The following is an 18145-nucleotide window of genomic DNA, read 5'->3' as shown; positions in this document are numbered from 1 at the left end:
AAAATAATTTATTTTATTTTTTTTGAGGCAGGGTCTCTCACTCTGTCACCCAGGCTGGAGTGTAGTGGTATGATCTCAGCTCACTGCAACCTCTACCTTCCAGGCTCAAGTGATCCTCCTACCTCAGCCTCCCACGTAGCTGGGACTATAGGCATGCACCACCATGCCCAACTAATTTTTGTAATTTTTTAGTAGAGACAGGGTTTCGTCGTGTTGGCCAGGCTGGTCTTGAACTCCTGACCTCAAGGAATCCTCCCACCTCAGCCTCCCAAAGTGCTGGAATTACAGGTGTGAACCACCATGCCCAGCCAAAAATGATTTCTAATACATGGAAGATACAGGTAATAGAGAAGAGAATCCTCAAGAAAATATGGTTAAAAGAACACATCTCTTGCTTAAAAAAAAAATTGATTACTTAACATATTTGGTTTAACTCAACTCTGAATTCTTATCTTGCAATCTGTAAGATTCTTTGTAAGCTTTAGTCCTAAGCCTAGTGTCACGTGTGAAGGATGGTGTATGTATCTTTGTATTCATGTTAACTGTCTATTAAATTGTACATAGACCAAAAGAGAATTCTTTTTTTTTTTTTTTTTTTTTTTGAGATGGATTTTCACTGTTGTCACTCAGGCTAGCGTGTAGTGGCACAATCTTGGCTCGTTGCAAGCTCCGCCTCCCGGATTCAAGCAATTATTTTGCCTCAGCCTCCCGAGTAGCTGGGACTACAGGCATGCACCGCTCTGCCTGGCTAATTTTTGCATTTTTAGTAGAGATGGGGTTTCACCATGTTGTCCAGGCTGGTGTCGAACTTCTGACGTCAGGTGATCCACCTGCCTTGGCCTCCCAAAGTGCTGGGATTACAGGCATGAGCCACCGCGCCTGGCCCACAAGAATTCTAAATCTAATAAATTATCTTTCCCAAACTCACAGGAGAACTTTATGCAGATGCATTTTGGCAAGCTCTCATCTTCAACAACTACTAGAACATGAGGAGTCACTCTCCTGTTCCTGTTCTTTACCTACAGATTGCAGATAATATCATTAATAATGTCTGGCACATTTCCTCCCAGGGCAGGAGAGACTGTAGTGTCTTATACCTAAAAACACCAGAAAGACTGCGTTTTGGGTAAGATGCAAAGGATCTTTTGACCTTGTGAGAGAAGGCTAGCGCTAACTAGCACCCCCACCCACAGTGGGATCCACCTTCCATGCGGAGAAGGGCCAGGGAGAATGCTGGGGCGTGTTCTGCAAAGTGCTTCTGCTCAAATTCTCTTCTAGGAGAAGGAAATTTATCGCTGGCCTGCCCGAGAGTCCCTGAAAACCATGCTAGCTGTGGGCTGGACTGTGGAGAGGACCAAAGAGGGAGAAGCCTTGGTTCAACAGCGGGAAAATGAGAAGCTTCGAAGTGTGTCCCAGGCCAACCAGGTACAACGCCACACCCAGAGGCCCACGCCGGGCCGATGGAACCCGTGGAGAACCTGGGAGTGTTCTGCCTGCGGCATCCTAGGTGGAACTGTCTAAGATGAAGCCTGGGGATTTTTCAGGCCACATCTTTCACAGCTGAAGTTGGGGATGCTGATAAGAACCAGAAAAATAATGGCAACCCAGTGACTCTGCCTTTGCTTTCCTAGGGCAACAGCTACAGCCCTGCTCCCCTCGACCTCTCAAACGTTGTGCTCTCCAGAGAGCTCCAGGTCAGTGCCCCAGGTCCGGCATGACTTGCTTTCAAGTGCAGGACGCGTTAGTTTCCAAAGAGTTAAAGGGGAAGAAAAGGGAAAGAATATCTAGAACATAGCACCACTAAAATTCAGAACTGAAGATGGTCACATTGTGCAGAGGCCACAGGGAAGGTCTCCGCAGAGTGAACCAGTCCTCCGAGAAGGGGAGGCTTTGTGCTTCTTCCAAGGATGCCCTGACGGGTGCTGACACAGTAGGAAGAACCACCAGCGCACTAGAATCTTTCCTCAGTATCCATGAGGGCTTCACCCTGGGACTTCCCACAGACACCAACACCCACGAACGCTCAAGTCTCTGATATAAAATGGCATAGTTTTACCTGTAACCTGCACACATCCCCCCATATACGTTAAATTAGCGCTAGATTATTTATAATTCCTGACACAATGTAAATTCTATATAAATAGCTGTTATGCTGTATTGTTTAGAGAATAATGACAAGAAAAAAGTCTGTACACGTTCAGTACAGACACATTTTTTTCCAAATATTTTCAAGCTACAATTGGTGGAATCCGCAGATGCAGAACTCATGGTTAAGGAAGGCTGACTATACTGTGTCGAAACCCAAAATAAACAAGACAACTAGGACAAAATCTGAAACTTAGCGCCTCAGTGGAGGTGCTTGCTGGTATCATTTTAAGACCCCCAAAACATAAGGACAATGCACACGTCCCATAGTGGGTTTGCTGGAGCGCCCTCTGATGGTGCAGGCAGGCAATCATTGCAGGATAGGGATGTAAGACCAAGGGGTTGAAACTGAAAGCCCATTGCTCCCCTCCTGTACACATTAGTGGCTGTGGCCTGCCCTAGCCTGGGGCACTCACCCCTCTGGAAGTCCATCAGACCAGCCCCTTGGACCTTAGAGAAAGTTTCTTTCCAAAGTACATCCTTCATTCTAAGTCACTGTTTTACAAGCCTTACAAAGATGGATTCTACTAGAGAAATCTTACTTACAGCACTTTCCTTTAAGACGTGATTGTTTTTAGTTTGTTAAGCTACAGGCGTTCAAGGGTTCTAGACTTTTCTTGGCCCGCACTCCCAACTCCCCATCTGAGGTCAGGGGTACAATACTAAGCCACTGTGAAAAATGACGTGCTGCCAGCATGCAGGTTCAAGCGGAAATGGATGTTTCTCCTAAATGCATCAAGCTGCCAGAATAATAAGTTACAAGGGAAGGAGAGAGTTAGAAATTGTTTTCTGTGTGTATGGGAAGATAGGAACCGAATGAGGTACATAAGCACAGAATCATTAATGATGGGAGGCCCTTGGCTGTGTGCTGTTAGTGTTCAGTGGGGTGCTGTTCCCGAGGCTGCCTGAAATAGCCCAGCAGCTATGATGCTAGCTTGCCTGCTTTCTTTCTGTTTGACTTGGCTCTTCTTGGTGGGACATAGGGAATGGTGGAGGTCGTGGCTGAGAACTATCACAATATCTGGGCCAAGAAGAAGAAGCTGGAGCTGGAGAGCAAAGGTGAGTGAGATTCACGGCATGCCCTAAAGAAGCTGAACGGGGCGGGTATGGTCTCCCAGAAGTGCAAAGGAAGAGCCAAGTGTCATCTCTCACCTTACTGACCCCAGGTGGTGGCAGTCACCCTCTTCTGGTACCATATGACACCTTGACTGCCAAGGAAAAGTTCAAGGACCGGGAGAAGGCGCAGGACCTGTTTAAGTTCCTCCAAGTGAATGGTATCCTAGTTTCCAGGTAAGTCACCTTCCATGTGATGTTAGTGGGACAGGGCTGTGGGTGTGGCCTCTGCCTCCCCAGGTATTTAATTACCTGCCTACAAAACCCATCCAAGTAAGGAGAACAGTTGAGTCTTTTAAAATGAGAACACTTTTATTTGGGAACATGAAGCCCTCCTTTTTTTTTTTTTTTTTTTTTTGACATAAGCAGAAATGCTAGGTATTAATTTTTAAAGATCCATGACAAAGAATTCTTACAAATTATACCTATATACCTTAAACATTTCATTGTAACTTAAAATATATAAAAATGCATTCGTTCATAAATCTTGTGCTATAGGCCAAGGCTCTTTCTTTGTATATTCTCTTTATTGGCGTTATAAACAACATCCATAATACAACCTCAGAGTTTTGGAGTTTGGGCTTCTTTAAAGACCGGTGATAATTTGCAGCACATGATAACAGTGTACATGCAGTGCCCTAGATTTTTTATTATTCTGCTTCTTTAAGTTCTGGGGTACATGTGCAGAACGTGCAGTTTTGTTACATAGGTATACACATGCCATGGTGGTTTGCTACACCCATCAACCTGTCATCTACATTTGGTATTTTTCCTAATGCTATCCTTCCCCTAGCCCCTCACCTGCCAACAGGCCCCAGTGTGTGATGTTCCCCTCCCTGTGTCCATGTGTTCTCATTGATCAACTCCCACTTATGAGTGAGAACATGTTTGGTTTGGGTTTTCTGTTTGGTTTTCAGTTCTTGTGTTAGTTTGCTGAGAATGATGGTTTCCAGCATTATCCATGTCCCTGCAAAGGACATGAAGTCATCCCTTTTTTATGGCTGCATAGTATTCCATGGTGAATATGTGCCACATTTTCTTTATCCAGTCTGTCATTGATGGGCATTTGGGTTGGTTCCAAGTCTTTGCTATTGTGAACAGTGCAACAATAAACATATGTGTTCATGTGTCTTTATAGCAGAGTAATTTATAATCTTTTGGGTATATACCCAGTAATGGGATTGCTAGATCAAATGGTATTTCTAGTTCTAGATCCTTGAGGAATTGCCACACTGTCTTCCACAATGGTTGAACTAATTTCCACTCCCACCAACAGTGTAAAAGTATTCCTATTTCTCCACATCCTCTCCAGCATCTGCTGTTTCCTGACTTTTTAATTATCGCCATTCTAACTGGCATGAAATGGTATCTCATTGTGGTTTTGATTTGCATTTCTCTAATGACCAGTGATGACAAACTTTTTTTTGTATGTTTTTTGGCTTCATAAATGTCTTCTTTTGAAAAGTACCTATTCAAAGACTTCACCCAGTTTTCTATGAGGTTGTTTGTTTTTTTTCTTGTAAATTTGTTTAAATTCCTTGTATCCTGGATATTAGCCCTTTGTCAGATGGATAGATTGCAAAAATGTTCTCCCATTCTGTAGGTTGCCTGTTCACTCTGATGACAGTTTCTTTTGCTCTGCAGAAGTTCTTTGGTTTAATTAGACCCCATATGTCAATTTTGGCTTTTGTTGCCATTGCTTTTGATATTTTAGTCATGAAGTCTTTGCCCATGCCTATGTCCTGAATGGTATTGCCTAGGTTTTCTTCTAGACTTTTTATGATTTTAGGTCTTATGTTTAAGTCTTTAATCCATCTTGAATTAATTTCTGTATAAGGTGTAAGGAAGGAGTCCACTTTCCTGCATATGGGCAGCCAGTTTTCTCAGCACCATTTATTAAATAGGGAATCCTTTTCCCATTGCTTGTTTTTGTCAGGTTTGTCAAAGATCAGATGGTTGTAGATGTATGACATTATTTCTGAGGCCTCTGTTCTGTTCCTTTGGTCTATATATCTGTTTTGGTACCAGTACCATGCTGTTTTTGTTACTGTAGCCTTGTAGTATAGTTTGAAGTTAGGTAGCATGATGGCTCCAGCTTTGTTCTTTTGGCTTAGGCTTGTCTTGGCTATACAGGCTCTTTTTTGGTTCTATATGAAATTTAAAGTAGTTTTTTCTAATTCTGTGAAGAAAGACAATGGTAGCTTGATGGGAATAGCATTGAATCTATAAATTACTTTGGGCAGTGTGGCCATTTTCTCAATATCAATTCTTCCTATTCATGAGCATGGAATGTTTTTCCATTTGCTTGTGTCCTCTCTTATTTTGTTGAGCAGTGGTTTGTAGTTCTCCTTGAAGAGGTCCTTCACATCCCTTGTAAGTGTACTCCTAGATATTTTATTCTCTTTGTAGCAGTTGTGAATGGGAGTTCACTCGTGATTTGCCTCTCTGTCTGTTATTGGTGTATAGGAATGCTTGTGATTTTTGCAAATTGATTTTGTATCCTGAGACTTTGCTGAAGTTATCAACTTAAGGAGATTTTGGGCTGAGTCGATGGGGTTTTCTAAATATACAGTCATGTCATCTGCAAACAGAGACAATTTGACTTCCTCTTTTCCTAATTGAATACCCTTGATTTCTTTCTCTGACCTGATTGCCCTGGCCAGAACTTCCAGTAATACGTTGAATAAGCGTGGTGAGAGAGGGCATCCTTGTGTTGTGCCTGTTTTCAAAGGGAATGCTTCGCGTTTTTGCCCATTGGCTGTGGGTTTGTCATACATAGCTCTCATTTGATATCTTATTTGATATTGGCTGTGGGTTTGTCATAAGTAGCTCTTATTATTTTGAGATATGTTCCATCAATACCTAGTTTATTGAGAGTTTTTAGCATGAAGGGTGTTGAATTTTATTGAAGGCCTTTTCTGTGTCTATTGAGACAATCATGTGGTTTTTGTCGTTGGTTCTGTTATGTGAAGGATTACGTAGTACCCTAGATATTTTTCAGATTTCCTCCCTTATCTTTGACAGTTGTCTCACCCATACCTAATTCAAACATTACATATTTGGAAGCTTGCAATTGCAGGTCTTTACAAAATAGTTTTATAGAATCAGCAGTTCTCTTCATACTTTTATTTTGTTGTTTTATATGATATCTTATTAAATTACATAGTAATAATAGCAAGCATAACTGACATAAACAGTCTTGGAACGAAGGGAATTGATTCTTATGAAGATACAACTTTACTGGAGAGATTGAATGCATCATGATGTCCTAAAATGTTTTATCTCAAACTTACATAAGTCAAAATCATCTAGATGAATGTTTTATATAGGATGGCATTGGCTGCTCAAGTCTTAAAGTCAGACTGTTTTCTGCCTGGTCTAATGGTGCTGGTGGGCTGTGCTACATAGGATTATGCTTACTGAGTTCTTTGTCAAATGAAAAGCCAGTGTTTTTATTCCGATACAGCCATTCTTCCTAAAAGAAACATTTACTGAGCAAGCTGCTGTTTCTTCTAGTTTCCTATAGAATTTTTGCCATTGAATGGCAAAAATAAAAATAAAAATCTATACAAAACATTTCTATTGTATCTCATATGAAAAAAATAACAAGACACATTTGCCATGTTGTCGAGCAGGAAAGGTCAGACAGCAGGAGATAGCCTCCGGGGAAGCATTCGAGAAAGACTCCCGTCGTCATTTTAATCCTGTTCTTAACACCAAGATGAATCTGTGGTGTGATTTGCTGATAAATAGCTTGCTCACAGAAATGAAAAATTCCCATTTACTGTAATGATCAAGGAAGTCAAGGAAATAGGAGGAAATCAAGAAGAAAGATAATTGAATTCAGCAAACATGTCCGACCCAGTTGTCTACCACGTACCAGACCCTGTGGTAGGAATTTGGATGCACAGGTGATCAAGCGAGGTCCCTGTAGCCAAGGAGAAATACTGGCTTCCCCCATCTCCTGCTCAGACCTGTTCTGTCTTCAGCTTTCCCATCACTCCATGGCAAGCCATTCTTCTACCTTCTCAAGCAAACAACCTTGACTCCTCTTTTTCTCTCAATCTACATCCAGTCCTTCAGGAAATCCTGGCAGTTTTACCTTTAAAATATACCCAGAGGCCGGACACAGTGGCTCACGCCTGTAATCCCCGCACTTTGGGAGGCCGAGGCAGGTGGATCACCTGAGGTCAGGAGTTCAAGACCAGCCTGGCCAAGATGATGAAACACCATCTCTACTAAAAATACAAAACATTAGCCAGGCATGATGGCACGTGCCTGTAATCCCAGCTACTCAGGAGGCTGAGGCAGAGAATTGCTTGAACCCGGGAGACGGAGGTTGCAGTGAGCTGAGATTATGTCACTGCACTCCAGCCTGGGCGACAGAGTGAGACTGCATCTCAAAAATAAAATACCCAGAATTTGACCACTTCTCACCCACTTCATGCTATCCTCATCCTCCTGCCTGTGTTCTCTGCTTCTGCACTTGCCTCACCACGATGGTCAATTTTAAACACAGCAACCAGAGTGATCCTGTTATGATGCAAGTCATATCATGTCACTTCTCTATTCACAACTTCTAATAGCTTCGCTTCTCACTCAGAGCAGAAGCAAAATTCTAAGGATGGCCTATAGGGACGTATGTGATTGTCCCCACTTCCTAACCCATACCCCTCTAACCTTCAACACAACATGCATGCTCCTGCTTCAGGACCTTTGTACTGTCTCTTCACCCCGCCTTGAGAACTCTTTCTCCAGATGTCCATATGGCTCACCTCCTCATCTCGTTCAAGCCTTTAATGCAGCATCAGTCTCCAAGTGAGACCAACCCTGACTACTCTATTTAACACTGCAGTCTGCAAACCCTCACTCCCCCAATTCTGGACTTTTTCATTCTGCTTTAATTTTTCTTTTACTCACAAAATGTGTGAACTTCTAAGATTCCATCTAATTTATATTTTGTTTTTGTCTGTTTATAGCTAGCATGTAAATTCTTTCCATAAAAGCAGAGATTTTTTGCTTTCACAGACATCCCCAGCTCAGTACTCGTTGTATGCATGATAAAGGTCTTTCTGAAAAATCTGTGCTCACATAGGCAGGTTCCAAGTGACAAGGGAAATCAGTCAAATGATGAGTCATGCCACTACGCCAGAATAACATTTGGAAATTAAATTTAACACTGGTAGGACTGGTGGTGCACCTGAGTGACATGGTTGTCTCTGTTACTTCCTGGGGTCTGTCCATGTCCAACGTAGGGGTATGAAGGATATGGAGCTGGATGCCTCCTCCATGGAAAAGAGGTTTGCCTATAAGTTCTTGAAGAAGATCCTGAAATACGTTGATTCAGCACAAGAATTTATTGCCCATTTAGGTAAGTATCATCATGAAATATCCCAAAAGAATTCAGTATTCTCTTATCAAGAAATAATCCTTTCAGACTGTAACTTTTTATGATTGATTTAGATGCATGAGTTTAGGGGGAAAACAGTGGCTGAGATTTCCCCCCCACTTTAAAAAAAATCAACCCAGCTGGACGCAGTGGCTCACACCTGTAATCCCAGCACTTTGGGAGGCCGAGGCGGGAGGATCACGAGGTCAAAAGATGGAGACCGTCCTGGCCAACATAGTGAAACCCCATCTCTACTAAAAATACAAAAAAATTAGCTGAGCGTGGTGGTGCGTGCCTGTAGTCGCAGCTGCTCGGGAGGCTGAGGCAGGAGTGAACCCAGGAGGCGAAGGTTGCAGTGAGCCAAGATCGTGCCACTGCACTCCAGCCTGGTGACAGAGGAAGATTCTATCTCCAAAAAAAAAAAAAAAGAACTCCTTAGTTTTTTTAGTGGAGTGATTGAATGTTTTGTCATTTTTTCACTCAACTTATCCTATTTTAACTTTCCTGTGGTGTTGCTTTATGACTGTGGACATATGACTCAACCTCTCTGAAGCTGCTCTTTTTTTTTTTTTTTTTTTTTTTTTTCCTGAGATGGAATTTTACTCTTGTTGCCCAGACTGGAGTGCAGTGGCACAGTCTCGGCTCACAGCAACCTCTGCCTCCCGGGTTCAAGCAATTCTTCTGCCTCAGCCTCCCAAGTAGCTGGGATTACACATGCCCGCCACCACGCCTGCCTGGCTAATTTTTGTATTTTTAGTAGAGATGGGGTTTTACCATGTTGTCCAGGCTGGTGTCGAACTCCTGACCTTAAGTGGTCCACCTGCTTCAGCCTCCCAAAGTGTTGGGATTACAGGTGTGAGCCATCGCGCCCAGGCTTGAAGCTGTTTTCTGATTGTTAAAGTAGACAAAAGGGTAGTGAAACAGCTTAAAGAATTGACACAAGAAATAACTAACCAGCACAGTTGTAAAGTACGTTGTAAAATATATTTTGTGAAATCAGATAGCCTTTTTTAATAGCCTTTAGGAAAGCTGCTCTGTTTCTAAAATGTTGTGACTGATTTGTACTTTGTAACTCTGGCCAACTCTGTGTTACCTGTGTCTTTGTAGAAGCCATTGTCAGCAGTGGGAAAACTGAAAAGTCTCCTCATGACCAGGAGATCAAATTCTTTGCCAAAGTAAGTGGCCCTGCACTTAATCAAGTTACTTTCTTCTTAGGATCTCTACTATTTAGGAAACAGGTTAAGCAGATCCAAAGAAGATATTTAAAACTCCAGTGGCTTCAGTGAGGTGCATGTATATTTCTCTGTTGTTTGACAGTCCCAAGGGAGGCTGGCAGTCCAAAGAGGTATGCAGCCTGCCTAGCCCCACACCATCACCCGGGAATCCAGGTTCTTCCTGTCTTGCTACTCCACCATCTCTGGAGGTGTGGCCTGTGTACGTGGTTCCACAGGCTCACCTGCACGGCATCTGTGGGAAAGGGAAAAGGAGAAGGGAAGGCAAGCTGTTGCTTTTCAAAAGTTCTATCCCAGTGGCTAGAACTTGTCATCTCTCACCTTACTGACCCCTCGAATGCCAAGGAAAAGTTCAGGGACCAGGAAAAGGCACAGGACCTGTTTAAGTTCCATTCGAGCTTCATCTAGCTGCAAGGGAGACTGGGTGATATGTTTTCTGCCTGGGTGGCTCTCTACCCAGCTAAAACACAGTGGGATTCTGTTGCCAAAAGGAAAAAGGGGAGAATGAATTTGGGTGCTAGTTAGCAGTCTCTTCCATACAGCCCTACTCAGAGGACTAAAGGCACAGAAGGGCTTGAGTTGCCTTGCTCTGAGAAGCAGACAGAATGCTTGAGGCTAGTGGCACTAAGCCACGCCTCGAGTGCCTCTTGGATGCAGTGCCCAATAAGCCCTATCTGAGTGCACCTGTCCCATAGGACTCCTCTGCAAATGCGCACACATTTCTTTGGGCCCTTCGTCCATGACTGTCTCCTTTTACATATCCCCAAGGACTCTGGTTTGAGGCATAGAAAAGGAAAATGTGATGGAAACTGGGACCAAAGGGGTAGAATTTCCTGGAAATTACAGGACGAGGGTTCAGAGGCTTTTCTCTCACTGAAAATAAACACTTTTAAATGAACCACATGAAGAGTTATGGATAGCTTCCTAGAAGTTGATTTGTGGTGGGTTTTCCAGGTTCTCCTCCCGCTGGTTGACCAGTACTTCACCAATCATCGCCTCTACTGCTTGTCATCCCCTCTGAAGCCCCTTAGCAGCAGTGGATATGCCTCTCATAAGGAGAAAGAAATGGTGGCCAGGTGAGTCTCCAAGATAAAGAGAAGGTTATGGTGCTGATTACAATTTACTTAAAATGCCAGCTTCCTGTGGACTACAAGGTGAGTCTGTTGAAGAAATGAAACAGGCTGATGTCTTGGTTTGTCATCTTGGTTTTGAAAGAAACTATATTCATACAAATCTGAATTATTTCAGCAACTACATGAGGTATATTATGTGGGAAAACCCGTGGGGCCTGGGAAAGATTTATATACTGAAATCAACATTGGGACATAGATGAAGATGGCCGAATAGGAACGCTCTGGTCTGCAGCTCCCAGCGAGACCAGCGCAGAAGGAGAGTGATTTCTGCTTTTCCAACTGAGGTACCCAGTTCATTTCATTGGGACTGGTTAGACAGTGGGTGCAGCCCACGTAAGGCGAGCCGAAGCAGGGTGAGGCGTCGCCTCACCCAGGAAGTGCAGGGGTCGGGGAACTCCCTCCCCTAGCCAAGGGAAGCCACGAGGGACTGTGCCGTGAGGAACAGTGCATTTCGGCCCGGATACTACGCTTTTCCCATGGTCTTCGCAACCTGCAGACCAGGAGATTCCCTCAGGTGCCTATACCACCAGGGCCCTGGGTTTCAAGCACAAAACTGGGCGGTCATTTGGGCAGACACCCAGCTGGCTGCAGTTTTTTTTTTCATACCCCAGTGGTGCCTGGAATGCTGATGAGACAGAACTGTTCACTCCCCTGGAAAGGGGGCTGAAGCCAGAAAGCCAAGTGGACTTGCTCAGCGGATCCCACACCCACGGAACCCAACAAGCTAAGATCCACTGGCTTGAAATTCTTGCTGCCAGCACAACAGTCTGAAGTTGACCTGGGACACTCAAGCTTGGTTGAGGGAGAGGCGTCCACCATTACTGGGACTTGAGTAGGCTGTTTTCCCCCTCACAGTGTAAACAAAGCCACCAGGAAGTTCTAACTGGGTGCGGAACACACCACAGCAGGGCAAAGCTGCTGTAGCCAGACTGCCTTTCTAGATTTCTCCTCTCTGGGCAGGGCAGCTCTGAAAGAAAGGCAGCGACCCCAGTCAGGGGTTTATAGATAAAACTCCCACATCCCTGGGACAGAGCACCTGGGGGAAGGGGCAGCTGTGGGCACAGCTTCAGCAGACTTAAAAGTTCCTGCCTGCTGGCTCTGAACATAGCAGAGGATCTCCCAGCACAGCACTCGAGCTCTGCTAAGGGACAGACTGCCTCCTCAAGTTTGTCCCTGAGCCCCATGCCCCCTGATGGGAGACACCTCCCAGCAGGGGTCAACAGACACCTCATAGAGGAGAGCTCCAGCTGGCGTCCATCAGGTGCCCCTCTGGGACAAAGCTTCCAGAGGAAGGAGTAGGCCGCAATATTTGCTGTTCTGCAGCCTCTGCTGGCGACACCCAGGCAAACAGGGTCTGGAGTGAACCTCCAGCAAACTCCAGCATACCTGCAGCAGAGAGGTCTGACTGTTAGAAGGAAAACTAACAAGCAGAAAGCAATAGCATCAACATCAGCAAAAAGGACATCCATTCGTAAGCTTCATCCAAAGGTCACCAACATCAAAGACCAAAGGTAGATAAATCCACGAAGATGAGGAAAAGCCAGCACAAAAAAAGCTGAAAATTCCAAAAACCAGAATGCCTCTTCTCCTCCAAAGAATCACAACCCCTCACGAGCAAGTGAACAAAATTGGACAGAGAATGAGTTTGACAAATTGACAGAAGTAGGCTTCAGAGGATGGGTAATAACAAACTCCTCCAACCTAAAGGAGTATGTTCTAACCCAATGCAGGGAAGTTAAGAACTTGATAAAAAGTTAGAGGAATTGCTAACTAGAATAACCAGTTTAGAGAAGAACATAAATGACCTGATGGAGCTGAAAAACACAGCACGAGAACTCAGTGAAGCATGCACAAGTAGCAATATCTGAATCAATCAAGCAGAAGAAAGGATATCAGAGATTGAAGATCAACTGAATGAAATAAAGCATAAAGACAGGATTGGAGGGAAAAAAAAGAATGAAAAGGAATGAACAAGGCCTCCAAGAAATATGGGACTATGTGAAAAGACCAAATCTACGTTTGATTGGTGTGCCTGAAAGTGACAGGGAGAATGGAACCAAGTTGGAAGACACTCTTCAGGATATCATCCAGAACTTCCGCAACCTAGCAAGAAATGCCAACATTCAAATTCAGGAAATACAGAGAACACCACAAAGATCCTCCTCAAGAAGAGCAACCCAAGACACATAATCATCAGATTCACCAAGGTTGAAATGAAGGAAAAAATGTTAAGGGCAGCCAGAGAGAAAGGTCGGGTTACCCACAAAGGGAAGCCCATCAGACTAACAGCAGATCCCTCTGCAGAAACTGTACAAACCAGAAGAGGGTGGGGCCAATATTCAACATTCTTAAAATAATTTTCAACCCAGAATTTCATATCTAGCCAAACTAAGCTTCATAACTAAAGGAGAAATAAAATCTTCCACAGACAAGCAAATGCTGAGGGATTTTGTCACCACCAGGCCTGCCTTACAAGAGCTCCTGAAGGAAGCACTAAACATGGAAAGGAAAAACCGGTACCAGCCACTGCAAAAACATACCAAAATATAAAGACCATAGACACTATGAAGAAACTGCATCAACTGATGGGCAAAATAACCAGCTAGCATCATAATGACAGGTTCAAATTTACACATAACAATATTAACCTTAAATGTAAATGGGCTAAATGGCCCAATTAAAAGACACAGACTGGCAAATTGGATAAAGAGTCAAGACCCATCAGTGTGCTGTACTCAGGATACCCATCTCACATGCAAAGACACACATAGGCTCAAAATAAAGGGATGGAGGAATATTTACCAAGCAAATGGAAAGCAAAAAAAAGCAGGGATTGCAATCCTGGTCTCTGATAAAACAGACTTTAAACTAACAAAGATAAAAAAAAAAAAAAAAAAAAGACAAAGACAAAGGGCATTACATAATGGTAAACAGATCAATGCAACACGAAGAGCTGACTATCCTGAATGCATATGCATCCAATACAGGAGCACCCAGATTCATAAAGTAAGTTCTTAGAGACCTACAAAAAGACTTAGACTTCCACACAATAATAGTGGGAGACTTTAACACCCCACTGTCAATATTACACCAAGAAGACAGAAAATTAACAAGAATATTCAGGGCGTGAACTAAGCTCTGGACCAAGTGGACTTAATAGACATCTACAGAATGCTCTGTTTGCAGATAACATGATCCTATACTTAGGAAACGCCATCGACTCAGCCCAAAACCTCCTTAAGCTCGTGAGTAACTTCAGCAAAGTCTCAGGATACAAAGTCAATGTGAAAAAATTACAAGCATTGTGGAAGACAGTGTGGCGATTCCTTAAGGATCTAGAACCAGAAATACCATTAGACCCAGCAATCCCATTACTGGGTATATACCCAAAGGATTATAATCATTCTACTATAAAGACGCATGCATACGTATGTTTATTGAGGCACTGTTCACAATAGTGAAGACTTGGAACCAACCAAAATGTCCATCAGTGATAGACTAGATAAAGATGTGGCACATACACACCATGGAATACTATGCAGCCATAAAAAAGAATGAGTTCATGTCCTTTGCAGAGACATGGATGAAGCTGGAAGCCATCATTCTCAGCAAACTGTCACAAGGTCAGAAAACCAAACACCACATGTTCTCACTCATAAGTGGGAGTTGAACAATGAGAACACATGGACACAGAGAGGCGAACATCACACACCGGGGCCTGTTGGGGAGTGGGAGGCAAGTGGAGGGATAACATTAGGAGAAATGCCTAATGTAGATGACAGGTTGATGGGTGCAGCAAACCACCATGGCACATGTATACCTATGTAACAAACCTGCACATTCTGCACATGTACCCCAGAGCTTAAAGTATAATTAAAAAAACAAAAAACAAAAAACAGCTGTCCTGAGACAATATTGAGAAGAAGGCAAAGATCATTCTGAAGCTTGGGAAAAGTGGACACGTAACATCGAGAATAAATAGCTGGACACTGCTTTCAATTCCATGCTTATCAAACTCTATAAGATTAAAACTTTTGAAAAGACTCAGATCGACTGGGCACAGTGGCTCATGCCTGTAATCCCAGCACTTTGGGAGGCCAAGGCAGGTGGATCACAAGGTCAGGAGTTCGAGACCAGCCTGACCAACATGGTGAAACCCCGTCTGTACTAAAAAATACAAAAATTAGCCTGGCGTGGTGCCACATGCCTGTAATCCCAGCTAATCAGGAGTCTCAGGCAGGAGAATTGCTTGAACCTGGGAGACGCAGGTTGCAGCAAGGCAAGATCATGCCACCGCACTCCAGCCTGGGCGACAGAGTGAGACTTTGTGTCAAAGAAAAAAAAAAAAAAAAGGCCGGGCGCGGTGGCTCAAGCCTGTAATCCCAGCACTTTGGGAGGCTGAGACGGGCGGATCACGAGGTCAGGAGATTGAGACCATCCTGGCGAACACGGTGAAACCCCGTCTCTACTAAAAAAATACAAAAAACTAGCCGGGCGAGGTGGCGGGCGCCTGTAATCCCAGCCACTCGGGAGGCTGAGGCAGGAGAATGGCGTGAACCCGGGAGGCGGAGCTTGCAGTGAGCTGAGATCCGGCCACTGCACTCCAGCCCGGGCGACAGAGCGAGACTCCGTCTCAAAAAAAAAAAAAAAAAAAAAAAAAATACAAGTCCTGGTGTGGGTGAGATGAAATTTGTAGTCTAAAGCAACATAATTCAGTTTAAATTCCTAATAGGAAAAAAAAATTTTCATCAAAAGCACCAGCCTTCCTACTCATTCCACTAGGCTAACGTGTAGATACATTAACAGAAATAAGAAAAGAGGGTACCTGTCATGATTGGGCTAAAAGATAGATTCGACTATGCCTCAGGTTCTCTCTGTATTTTATTAAAGAAAGACAGGAATGGACTAGACTTTTAAGTAGCAAAAAAGCTAAGACCCTAATGAAAATAGGAGGGCAGGCGCAGTGGCTCATGCCTGTAATCCCAGCACTTTGGGAGGCCGAGGCAGGCGGATCACCTGAGGTCAGGAGTTTGAGACCAGCCTGGCCAACATGATAAAACTCCGTCTCGACTAAAAATACAAAAATTAGCCAGGCATGATGGCACACACCTCTAGTCCCAGCTACTCTGGAGGCTGAGGCAGGAGAATTGCTTGAACCCAGGAGGCAGAGGTTGCAGTGAGCCGAGATGGCGCCATTGTATTCCAGCCTGGCCAACAGATGAGTCTCCATCTCAAAAAAATAATAAAGAAAGAAAGAAAAACCAGTCCTCTCTATCACATCGAGTATGATTTATTCTACACCATAATTACTTACTCTAAGACAGGAGAAGCCGCATGCTGTCAAAACAAGGTACTCTTAAAATCAGGTGCTGACCAAAGATGACCTCCTAAACATTTGCAAGATGCAGCAGTGTATGTTGTAAGAAGCTAGGGAAACAGTGGGTAAAGTGAGTTATTCAGATAATCCAGCAGAGGACAGGTGTGTCTGTTTTCTTTACCTGTTTTTCTTAGATTATTAATTCATGGAAATGTAACATTTGTTCAACCAGGCACCATTTGTCACGGCTGAAATACAACCTGGAGCTGATCAGCCTTGCAAATAGCTCTCAAATCCATCAGTGGGCTTTCTGCCCTCCCACAGAAGCAGTCGTGTTTGCACTGAATGTGTCTGCATTGCCAGACTCCTCTTTGCAGCCTTCGTCCTTGCCCCACCTCTTCTGCATCTGCAGCCCTGTGCCCATGGGTCTCAGACTCTCCCTGAGATTCCTTTCATTCATTGTCTTCAAACTCTGAGATGGAGGAGGGGCTCTTGGGGACTCGGGCCCCTCATAACTCTGGGCTAAGGACAGTGCTTCCAGTTCAATCCTGGGCTCCATAGGCAACAAGCAGTAGCCTTTGGAAATTTCAGATCCAGGCCTTGGCATGTCTGAGAAAGCACGTCTGACAATGAGGTTAGCCTTGTTAGTATCAAGATCAAACAACTCAAATATCTGCCTTTGTTAGAAAAAGATTGTTTTGTGTTTATACAGAACATGTATCCACTGTGAAGCATTTTCACCAGATAGATCTGAGTTTACCTGCCCCTTATTCTGAAACTCAAGTCCTGTGATGACTCTCTACAGTGAGAAAGTTAGCACACAGAACAGTTAAGGGGCTTCCCCAAAACAGCCCAGCTAATCACAGAGCTACAGAGCCCACATGCCACAGGGTTAGCCCCTGCCTCATTGCCATGAGTTTGCATCCAATACCCGTCTCTGAAAAAACACCGTGGGAAAGGAAAAAGAGCGGCCCATATTTAATTTCACCCTAGATGGCTGCCAAATTTCTGGTAACTTATTGTGTGTTCTCTTAAGCTATAGGCCAGGGGTTCCCAACTCTTTTCCACTGCAAAACCAAATACCTAGCCATGGGAACTTTTGTTGTGATTTTCCGGTAGACAGCCCAGAAAGACTCGGGGCATTTATTGAAAACCATTTAGAGGTGAGCAGGTTTTCATCCCCATCAACTCTCAGGATGCATTCCTTCCCCATTTGAGTAGTCCTGTGGAAGACTTCTGCCCTGAATGGGGTAAGAAGCTCCGTGACAAGTTACGAATCAGAAACTGGGAATGTGTCACCAGGGGACCCCATGGCCTATACAGATGGCTTTTCTCTCTTTCTCTTTTTTCCCTCTTTCTATTCCACTGCTTTCTGAAGCAACTGCAAAGTTCTTGTCTAGCCATGCCAGTGTCAATAATGTCAGTTCTGAGCAATCTCTTCCCAAGAGCTCCAGCAACAGAGGTCAAATGATGGCCACAGTGCCCCTAGATGAGGTCCATTAGCAGCATGTTCAGAAACAGCGACGGGCTCCTTTCTAACATCACAAGGTCCTCGTTAGGCACGGTGGAAAGTCAAACAGTGAGGCACAGCTGAACCTTCAGCGGTTCCACGTGCAAAATATGGCTGAAAGCATGAAGGAGAGTCAAAAAACACAAAAATAGACAGCATGGCTTTCCTAGTTTCCAAGGGCCCAGTTAGAACAGTGACCTGGTCAGGCCTGGAGACTAACTGGAGATGACAGAGAATATACAGTTCTTAAAATGCTTTTGTTTAACACAATCTCACCTTGTACCTGAACCGTTAACACTTCCCAAT

The 18145-nt window shown here is 44.0% G+C and overlaps 1 protein-coding gene across 1 annotated transcript in view; it reads left to right on the top strand.

The window, feature by feature from the left end:
- Positions 1 to 18145, top strand: part of RYR3 (ryanodine receptor 3) — a 396626-nt gene that overhangs the window by 276671 nt on the left and 101810 nt on the right. Inside the window, 7 exon segments of the mRNA XM_033190880.1 lie at positions 1279 to 1425; positions 1632 to 1694; positions 3129 to 3204; positions 3312 to 3435; positions 8514 to 8629; positions 9755 to 9822; positions 10834 to 10955. Coding sequence (XP_033046771.1) covers positions 1279 to 1425; positions 1632 to 1694; positions 3129 to 3204; positions 3312 to 3435; positions 8514 to 8629; positions 9755 to 9822; positions 10834 to 10955 — 716 coding nt within the window.

This window comes from Trachypithecus francoisi, unplaced genomic scaffold, assembly GCF_009764315.1.
Source record: "Trachypithecus francoisi isolate TF-2019V2 unplaced genomic scaffold, Tfra_2.0 Lachesis_group3, whole genome shotgun sequence".
NCBI classification, from domain to species: domain Eukaryota; kingdom Metazoa; phylum Chordata; class Mammalia; order Primates; family Cercopithecidae; genus Trachypithecus; species Trachypithecus francoisi.
The sequence above is the reverse complement of the archived record's forward strand: the minus strand, read 5'-3'. Positions and strand labels throughout refer to the sequence as shown.